At 54.8% G+C, this 10,271-nt stretch overlaps 1 protein-coding gene across 1 annotated transcript; it reads right to left on the minus strand.

The window, feature by feature from the left end:
* Positions 1–1,086: 1,086 nt before the first annotated feature.
* LOC102728033 (non-receptor tyrosine-protein kinase TYK2) lies at positions 1,087–10,216 on the minus strand. Its single transcript, XM_081811215.1, has 8 exons — positions 9,476–10,216; positions 9,033–9,248; positions 4,840–4,963; positions 4,562–4,709; positions 4,049–4,212; positions 2,049–2,415; positions 1,383–1,586; positions 1,087–1,264 (listed from the first exon to the last, which is right to left on the minus strand). The coding sequence occupies exons 2-8, from the start codon at positions 9,226–9,228 to the stop codon at positions 1,103–1,105; spliced, it is 1,365 nt and encodes a 454-aa protein (XP_081667341.1). The 5' UTR covers positions 9,229–9,248; positions 9,476–10,216; the 3' UTR covers positions 1,087–1,102.
* Between the last annotated feature and the right edge of the window lie 55 nt (positions 10,217–10,271).

Here is a 10,271-nt window from a genome sequence, read left to right on the forward strand (position 1 = left end):
GTGGGGTCCACTGTTTCTGCATCACCCACTCAACGGTACCGTCATAGTCACCCAAACAGACAAGGACACCCGCGGATGGGGCCCACAGACCCCCACCGGGGGGGCGCACACTGGGCGGTGACCTGGCACTACCTTGGCCCTCAAGAGACAGAATGGCGGGCGCCTGGGTGGCTCAGATGGTTAAGCGTCTGCCTTCGGCTCAGGTCAGGGTCCCAGGGTCCTGGGATCGAGCCCCGCGTCGGGCTCCCTGCTCCTTGGGAGCCTGCTTCTCCCTCTGCCTCTCTCTCTCTCTCTGTCTCTCATGAATGAATAAATAAAATCTTTAAAAAAAAAAAAAAAAAGAGACAGAATGGCCACTCCACCCTCCTCTGGCATAGAGACTAGGCTCCTAGGGGTCAGACCTCTCAAGACATCTCAACGGCTAGTCCCGCTGTCACAGGTAGGATGGGGGACAGCCAGGCACAGGTATGATGACCACATAAGCTCAGAGTCACACCCTCTGACCCAGCAGCATGCAGGACGGCCACACGCATGTCTGAGGAGCCCCTGAAGCCCAGACACCGCACATTCTCCACCCCACGTGTCCGGACGGAGCCGCACAGGCAGGGACCTCCAGTGACCGGGACAGACACACACCCGCAGGGATGTGAACGCTCACGCGGACGTGAGAATGGCCACCAGCGTCTGTGCAACTCACAGCTCCACAAAAACCACCCATCCCATCACCCGCGACGACAGCCAACGACGATTTTATACGCAGTCATAAAGCACGGCCACGCGCCAGGCGGGCTGCTAAACGTGCAGAAGTGCACGGTGACAGTCCCAAACCCCGGTACCGTCACGACACGTGTCCACACCACCGCGGGCGCCCTCTCTCCCCCTACACCCCTGGCGTGCACATCTGCATGCATGCACACGCAAGTGCGCGCACTCCCACACATGCACACGCGAACACACACGCACTAACATGAACGCGCACCAAGACGTGAATACACAGGAACAGGCGCACGCACCGCAGTCACGCCTCCCCGTGCCTAGAGCTGACAGTCTAGCTGGCGGCCGCCACCTCGCCCCCCGTCACCCGCGTGCCCATCCCCGGCACTCACAGCAGAGGTCCATGGATACCGTCCCGGATGCTCATCACTAGCCGTGGTGGAGCCACCTCGTGGCAAAGGTAGTGGCTTGAGTCGGCGGTCAGGCGGAAATAGCCGTCCACCAGCGACACCAAGGACAGGGCCATGGCCCGGGAAGGCAGGGTCAGCTCCTGCAGGCCAAGGGCGGGGGGTGGGGGGTGGGGTGGGGACGGACGGATGGACATCAGGCAGGCCTCGCAGGCCAGAGGCGCCCCCACCCCCTGCCAGGCCCCCAGCCCCAGGCCCCACCAGGCTCTTGTTGTCCTGACAGCGGATGCTGACGTGGCATTCCTTCAGCACCACGTGCGTGATATCCTGGAAGTCACAGAAGTAGGCCCAGGGCGCTTCCTGAGGCCTGTCCGCGGGCTGGCCGCCCACCTCCGGGGCCTTGGTTTTCTTCCCAAATGGGCCAGCACGGGGATTCCTGCTGCTGCTACCGTCGCCTCTGGGACCCTGGAAACCCAGCACGTGGGGCAGGTGGATGAAACAGGGCTATGCCCGTTTAGTCTCCCACACATTCTCCCTGGGGGGAGGCCAGAGCTGGAGGGACCGGGGACGCTCCTCAGGCATCCCCACTCGAGTCTGTGTCACAGATGGGATGGGGACCCTCCCCCAAGAGATCCACACGCCAGAAGCCAGAACCTCAGGGAGGAAGACAGGAAGAGCCAGGCCCTCGCACCCCCAGATACCAGACAGGGACTCCTCAGAGGTGCAGACCCCAGAAATTAGGTCCCCAGGGGGTAGAGACAGAGGACACTCCCCAAAAAACCACCCCAGGGGACAGACAGACATAGCCCAGAGCCACGTGGGGAAAAGGCTCACGGCAGTCCCCCTCAGAGGCCAAGGCCAAAGCTGAGCAGGAGCCCCAGCCCCAGCCTGACCTGGACCGCTAGATGGAGGAGGCACTCTGCTCACCTCTGCCTGTATCGGCCGCCACTGGATGCCACCCGTGCCCGTCACCAGCACCTCATGAGTGGGGGGCCCGGTGGCCAACTCCGGCCCAGGCTCTGGGGGAGCCTGCCCGCCGTCCTGGATGTAGTAGGGCTCCCCGACGGCCTGGGCCAGCAGCTCCAGGTGGCACACGGGCAGGCACTCGGTGCCGAAGCGGGGTGCCAGCAGCTCGAGCGTGGCCAGGTATTTGACCATGATGACCTGCTGCGACACGTGGCCTGGCTGGAAAGCCCGCACGAACCTGCGGAAGATGTTCCGCAGGCGCAGCCGCGTGAGCGCGTTGTGCTGCTGGATCTGCAGCCGGAAGGAGCGTGGGATGCAGTCCTTGAAGCTGGGGGGGCAACCAGGAAGGGCTGGTCAGGAGCCCGGGGCTGCAGGCCTAGCTGGGTGCCATTGGGCAAGTGGCTTAGCCTCTCTGAACCTCAGCTGCCTCGTCTAGAAAATGGGCAGGCTGTCATGCAGGGCGGACAAGAACACAAGGAAGGGCCGGCGCAGGGAGGCTGGGAGGGGTCAGAATTCCAGAGGAGACGAGGGGGCTAAAATCCCAGCTCTTGGACAACCTCCTCAGGCCCTAAAGGGCTCTGTCTTCTCTTCCATAAGGTGGGGTCAGACAGGGCCCAGCTCCAGGCTGAGACAATTAGGGCGGCTGACTGGCACATCCTAAGGAAGATGTGACCATCAGGGGCTGTCACTGTTGGAGAAGTCATATTGCTTTATCACCGGAGTTATGATTATCAACAGATAATCTCCCTCTGCTCCTCCCAAAGCCCCACCCCCTCACGCCTTCCCTCACTGCCTGCCCGGCACCCAAACCAGTAGAGCTCCCTTACGTAACAGATTTCTCCACGTCCCTCTCTCCCACCCCTTGACCAGAGGGATCCTAAAGCTCGAGGTTTTAGCTGCCTCCTGTCCCCACTTCCAGGCTTCCTAGGGCTCCCAACGGCCCTTGGGAGAAAGGCCGCCTGACTAGAGCCTCGTGGACTCCTGCTCTCGGGCCCTCGTATTCCAAGCTCAGATCCCCAAGAAACAGGCCTTTGCTGCCTACTGCCCCTGGGCCTTTGTATATGCTTTTCCCTCTGCCTAGAATGCTTTGCCAATGTATTCCACATCGGGATAAAGCTGACTCAACCTTCAGGTCTTAGCAGAAATGTCACCTCCCCCGGGAAGCGTTTTCTGCCATCCAGGCTAGAGAGGGTACTTCCTCTGGGCTTGCCAGCACCCTGGACTTCGCTGTCCCGGCCCGAGTCTTCCAGAGTGATAACGCAACAGGGACGGAAAGATGCATGCTTTAAGAAGGACTGCTGGTCCTCAAAGATCCGCATCTCCCACTACCTCCTCCAGGCAGTGTACCCTGATTACCCGGGCCCTCACAGCAACGGCGGAGCCCACAGCTGGCTCCCAGCTCCCCACACTCCTGTGTCTGTCCTTCCCCAGAATCCTAAGGAATTCTCCAAGCTCACTCTGCTCCAGCCACACATCCTCCAACGTATCAGGCAGGCCTCAGGGTCTTTGCACGGCCTGTGCCGTCTCTTTAGAATGCTCTTCTCCCAGACACTAGCAAGCCTCCCGCCTTCACTTCCTTCACACCTTTGAATTTGAATGCTACGTTCTCAGTGAGGAAGTCCCGGACCACCCAAGTTGAAACTGTACACCCCTCCCTCTCTGACGCTCTCCTTCTTCCTCCTTTCCTGCTTAATTGCCTGCCTCTGCATTTATCACCATTGGAAGCACTGGACCTTTCACTTCTGTATTTTGTTTACTGCCTGTCTCCTTCACCAGATGTGAGCCCAGGAGGACAGTGGCTGCTGTCTGACTTGTTACGACTGTGGCCCCAACACCCAGAACTAGTGCTGCTAACACGACAGGTATAAAGCAGGTACTAGATAAGTGCCGAATGAAGACACGGCAGTTTGCAAGGTCTCTCGCGGCTCCCAGACGCCCGTGCCCGCCCCATTCCCAGACACCTGATCTTCTTGGCCACCTTCCCCAGGGGGATGCCATGGTAGAGAGCAAGGTGGCAGAGATGCAGGAAGGCCATGCCCAGACTCTCATTCTTAAAATGGTGGATCTCCTCCTCGCTCGAGAGCTCCGATAGTGATGCCACGTCATTCACAAACTCATGCTTGCCCTGGGGATTGGGGGGGATTGGGCAGAAAGGGAGGCATGAGCACCCGTTCGCTCCCCAGCTTCTGTCCACCCTGGGGATGGGAGGGAACCCGTTTTCCGGAAAGGTCAAATACACAGCACGCATGCCTCCTCTGTTCAACTCTCGGCCTGTGGCAGACATCACGAATTGATCACAGCACTTTTTCCCGTGCAATCCTGTGTCTCAGGACCCTTCGGTTCAGGTGGCCAAAGGATCCAAGAGGGCATGAGTTGAAATCTATTAGCTTTAGTGAACTGGGGAGAGATGGGGGGCTCCTCAACTACCCTTAAGTCCCTCACAAATAGTCCTACTTCCCCAGCCCTACACACACCTGCTCAAAGAGGTACTCAAAGGAGGCTGGGTCCAGCAGTTGCATCCCCTGCTCTGTCTGTTCTGAGGAAGACTTGGGCCCTGGGGGCCCACAGCGGTATATAGCCGGCTCCTGAGGATTCGTGCCATGCCAGTTCCGGAAATAAAACCTGCAAGACGGGATGGAGAGGTCGCAGCTGGGGCTTAGCGTGGACTTAGACCAGTTCCGGGAAGGTGGGGTGCAGGGGAGCAAGGGGACAGAACAAAAGGGGACAAGGCTCCCAAGGGGTCATCACCCACCTCATGCGGAAGTACAATGTCAGGCTCATGTCTCTGGAGATCTCCAAGACGTGGTTTGGGGGCAGCCAGACCTGAGCCTGGGCATCGAACAGAGCAAAGAGATTGAGGCAGGACGGAGTGATGCCTGGAACAGAGGGTCAGGAACAGAGAAAGAGGGTCAGGAGGCAGCATCTGCTGCCATCTGCCTTGTGGACGCCCAGACCTGCTGTTTCCCATCACAGGCCTTCCCTCCCTGGGCCTCCTCCTGCCCACAGAGGACAATGCAACATGGTGACCAGGCTGTGGTTTCACAGACTACATTTCCCATTCCCCTTTGCAGCTGGGATGGGGCCACAGGACCAGTTTCTGGCCAATGGGATGTTGGCGAAAGGGACACACAGATTTCTAGGCCTGGAAATAAACTCTTACCATCTCCTCTGCCTCAGGGATGTTAGAGACCCCTTGTGCCAAAGCCTCGAGACAGAGGTGAATCATCTGACCTGCATTAGATTTTAGGTAAACCTTCATTGTCTTGACCCAGGAAAATGTGGGGGGCTGCTTTTAACTTCAGCAAGAACCTACACCAGACCGACCAGCCCAACTCTACAAACTGCTGACACGTTGCCTGGTCTGTCTCTGAACTCCAACCCTGGAGGAATACTCAACTACCTCCTGGCTGTCTCCCCCTGGACATCACAGCCCCCTTAGACGTGCCTTGTTCTAAAGGGGCCTCATCCCAGGTCCCCAGACCTGCCTCTTGTCTGCCCAGCTTTTTAAGCTAGGACTTGGTCCTTGTTCTCCACTTTGCCCGCAACCCACGTCAGATGGGTCCCAAGGCCTGCTCTTTCCGCATCCTCCATCTCTGGGATCCTTCAAATCCAAAGCCCAGCCCTAGTCCAGCCTCCAGACTTGCTGCCATTCCCCACACCGGCTACCCAAGGCATCCTTTTATACACATCACTTGAAAATGTTATCTAAGTCCATTCAGAATAATTTATCAACACCAAAGTACAGCCACAAGACATAAAACTTGCCCCTGCCTACATCCACCTCTTTTCCCCTCCCACAAAGAGTTAACCATACTCCCGAACTACAGTTTATCATTCCCATATCCTCTGTGACCTAGTCTCAAATGTTATAAACTCTAAATGCAATATTACACAAAGGTGTCCTTCTACAATTTACTTTTTCATGTTACAACAGGTTTTATTTATTTATTTAAGATTTATTTATTTATTTGACAGAGAGAGAAACAGCGAGAGAGGGAACACAAGCAGGGGGAGTGGGAGAGGGAGAAGCAGGCTTCCCACTGAGCGGGGAGCCCGATGCGGGGCTCGGTCAGGACCCGAGCCGAAGGCAGACACTTAACGACTGAGCCACCCAGGCGCCCCTTATTTATTTATTTTTAAAGATTTTATTTATTTATTTGACAGAGAGAGAAAGAGCAAGAGCAGGAACACAAGCAGGGGGAATGGGAGAGGGAGAAGCAGCCTTCCCACTGAGCAGGGAGCCCCATGTGGGGCTCGATCCCAGGACCTGGGATCGTGACCTGAGCCAAAGGCAGATGTTTAATGACTGACCCACCCAAGCGCCCCTACAACAGGTTTTAAAACCTCATACATGAGGGGTGCCTGGCTCAGTCGGTACAGCATGTGACTCTTGATCTTGGGGTCATGAGTTCAAGCCCCATGTTGGGTGTAGAGATTACTTAAAAAAATTAAATAAAAAAAAAACCCAAAACACTCCACAAATGATGTGTGTAACTTTGGCTTAATTTCCTTTTTCCTGATTGTATAGCTTTCCAGCATTCAACCTTACTGCAATTTGTGTGTTCTCCTATAGAGGGTACTTTGAGACGGTCTCCCACTTTTCACTAAGATACATGAAGCAGCTCCGAACATTCTCTTATGTGTCTCCTAGAACACATGAGCTGAGCATCTGAACAATGAATATCTAGAAGTGGAACTGTGTGGCCTCAGGGAATGGATGTTCCAACAATGTTGGATGATGCCAATGGCTTTCCAAAGTTGCTGGGTCCAAGTGTATTGCCACCCACAGAAGGAGACTGCCTCCTGGCGAGACAACTTCCTAAAGAACCAATCTGTTTCACTCTCTGGCTTAAACCTTCCATGGCTCCCCATTGCCCCATGAGAAAGCTCAACCCCCTCAGCACAGAATAATCATGACCTGGGGGGCGCCTGGGGGGCTCAGTCGGTTAAACTGACTCTTGATTTAGGATGAGGTCATGATCTCAGGGTTGTAAGACGGAGCCCCAAGTCAGACTTCGCGCTCAACGGGGAGTCTGCTTGGGATTCTCTCTCTCTCCCTCTCCTTCTGCCCCTCCCCTGCCTCACTAAAATAAATAAATCTTTTTTTTTTTAAGATTTTATTTATTTATTTGTGAGAGAGAGAATGAGAGAGAGCACATGAGAGGGGGGAGGGTCAGAGGGAGAAGCAGACTCCCCGCCGAGCAGGGAGCCCGATGCAGGACTCGATCCAGGGACTCCGGGATCATTACCTGAGCCGAAGGCAGTCGCTTAACCAACTGAGCCACCCAGGCACCCTAAAATAAATAAATCTTAAAAAAAATAGTAACTATGACCTGGACTCTGACAATTATGCTCCACTTTCAATTCCTACTTCCCTTTTCAAATTCTTGAAACTGACACTCCAGTTACTCTTAAGATCTTTTGTTTCCTTAAACATATCAGGCTGTCTGGGCTCTTTACACATACTGTTTCTTCTACTGGGCATGTTTCACATCACCCAGCACACCCATCAGAGCTCTTGAAGGATCAGCCACCAACGGGAAAGTACGAGGTGTGGTAGAAATCCACCATGAGGCCCCCATCCAGTTGTGGGGAAGGGCGTTTGAGAGGATTTCCCAGAGGAAGGGGAATATAAGCAAGGTCTAGTGGGACAGACCTTCTTCTCCTCTGGAAGAAGAAATGATAACTTTTGGTACCTCTACTACGGGCTCTTTCAGCCATTCCACAGTTCCTTACTGCTCTCAGGAGAAAGTGTAAATGCTGGACTCCTCCCTCTGGCATTTAAGGCACCATAAGATCTGGCCCTGGCTGACCTCTCCCCCTTATCTCCTACCTGGAGGTCACTGCCACCCTGGTGTCCCGGCTCCCACCCTCACCCGCCACAGTCTGTTCCCCGCATAGCAGCCAGAGAGCGTCCGTGACGCCTGAGTCCAGTCACGTCCCTCCTTTGCTCACAGTCCTCTGTGGCTCCCACCTCACTTGGGAGTCAAGAGTCACATGCCCTGCCAACTGAGCCAGCCAGGCGCTCCTCTCCTGAATTTTTAATTTTTCTCCATCATCTACCTCTGCTCTCCCACACAGTTTTTTTTTAATTTATTTTATTATTATTTTTAAAGATTTTATTTAATTAATTAATTTATTTATTTTTAAAGATTTTTTTTATTTATTTATTTGAGACAGAATGAGAGACAGAGCATGAGAGGGAGGAGGGTCAGAGGGAGAAGCAGACTCCCTGCCGAGCAGGGAGCCCGATGCGGGACACGATCCTGGGACTCCAGGATCATGACCTGAGCCAAAGGCAGTCGCTTAACCAACTGAGCCACCCAGGCGCCCTAAAGATTTTATTTATTTATTTGACAGAGAGAGAGAGAGCGAGAGAGGGAACACAAGCAGGGGGAGTGGGAGAGGGAGAAGCAGACTGCCCGCGGAGCAGGGAGCCTAATGCGGGGCTCGATCCCAGGACCCTGGGATCATGACCTGAGCCGAAGGCAGATGCTTAACCACTGAGCCACCCAGGCGCCCCCAGTTTTTTTTTTTCTTAGTACCTTATTTATTTGAGAGAGAGCAAGCGAGTGAATGAGCACGAGTTGGGGTGGGGAGAGGGAGAAGCAGACTCCCCGCTGAGCAGGGAGCCTGATGTGGGGCTTGATCTCAGGACCCCAAGATCGTGACCTGAGCCGAACGAAGGTAGACACTTAACCGACTGAGCTACGCAGGCGTCCCTCCCACATGGTTTTCTTATTCATTGTGTTTCTTGCTAATTTTCCTATTGGAATATCAGCTCTACAAAGGCAGTGATTTGGGGCTGGCACACTGTGGTTGCTCACTCAATGTCTGCTGAATGAACGGGCAGACAGACGGATGGACGGACGGACGGACAGATGGATGGGCCCAGCTGCTGTCAGCACCTTCACCACTGCCACAGGGCTAACGCCCCAGACTCACCGACTTTTTGTGCAATGTGGATGCAGACCTCCTCTGCAGTCAGTGTGGCCTCGCTGAAGGTGACCCAGGGGTCCCCGCCGCCAGGGCCAGCCCAGTGTAGAAGGACCTTCAGGCCTCCCTTGGTGGCCATGGGCTGAGCTCCATCTCCATCAGGCTTGCTGTCCCTGGTGGTGGCACCCCAACGGCACAGAGGCATGCTTTTGACAGCTGGCTTGGCTAGAGAGAGACAGGCCATCAGCCCCCAGACGTTAGGCCTGAGGGGAAGATTCTAGAACCCCCTCATTGTGTAACTTTAGGCATCCAATTCTCCTCCTGAGCCCGTTTCTACATCTGTTTGATGGAGTTAGGGTACACGTTCACACCTGTTAGATTTGTCATGAACAACACCTGAACCTCTTTATTGGACAAACTTGCACCAATATAAAAACCTGCTTTGAACCCACCTTCCCCAAATCACCAGGCAGGCAGGTGTGGTCAGACAGACCAGAGAGTGAATCTTGGCTTTCCCCGTGTCAACTCAGGCAAGTCACTTAGCCACACTGGGCCTCAGTTTCCCCATCAGAAAACGAAGACGCGGAGAGCATTGCCACGAAAAGAAGTCTGTGACATCCCCACAGCACCTAGCCCTTAATGCAGGCATGAAAAAATAACAAACATGACAAAAACAAAAATAAAATCATTATTATTGATTCCATCGAACCGATCATCTTTCTCCTGCAGGCCAAGATTCCTGCCTCCCACATCTACCCCCACGAGTGACCCCAGGCCCTGCTGACTCCCCTGAGCCTAGGAGGGGTTGTTTCTACTCTCCCCTCATCCAGCCGCCAGACTTTTCGAGAGCCAGGCCCGGGGCTCAGGCCTCCAAGTTCTCCAGTTTTAAGATAAACAGTGATGGGAAGAGCATGTCGTCATAGCACAATGTCAGATTCCTCAGGAATCAGCTCCTCTCTGAGCCTGTTTCCTGGTCTGGAAAATAGGCATATACAGCAGTCTCTCCCTCAAAGGGGTGTTGGGAGGATTCAGTGAGATGAGGGAGGGGAAGCGCTCTGCACAGAGCCTGGCGTGCGGTACGTACTTAATAAATGTTAGCTATTATTTTATGCTAACATCGGAGAAAATACGGATGGGGTTCTGGGGGGGCCCATTTCCTTCTTCCTCATTCCCACTGCGTGCAGAGCCAGCTTGGCAGATGCGGTAGGAGTGACGTCTGCACCCAGGAGGCCCGCATCCTTGGGGGGG

Source organism: Leptonychotes weddellii, unplaced genomic scaffold, assembly GCF_054177405.1.
Source record: "Leptonychotes weddellii isolate Sample4059 unplaced genomic scaffold, ASM5417740v2 HiC_scaffold_6329, whole genome shotgun sequence".
Lineage (NCBI taxonomy): Eukaryota > Metazoa > Chordata > Mammalia > Carnivora > Phocidae > Leptonychotes > Leptonychotes weddellii.

Bases quoted from the DNA above. Each gene is read 5' to 3' on its own strand.
- LOC102728033 (XM_081811215.1), bottom strand. From the start codon at position 9,228: ATGCCTCTGTGCCGTTGGGGTGCCACCACCAGGGACAGCAAGCCTGAT. The intron at 4,964-9,032 runs GTGAGTCTGGGG...CCTCTGTTCCAG, and splicing joins CCACATTGCACAAAAAGTCG to GCATCACTCCGTCCTGCCTC. The intron at 4,213-4,561 runs GTGTGTGTAGGG...CCCAATCCCCAG, and splicing joins TTGAGTACCTCTTTGAGCAG to GGCAAGCATGAGTTTGTGAA.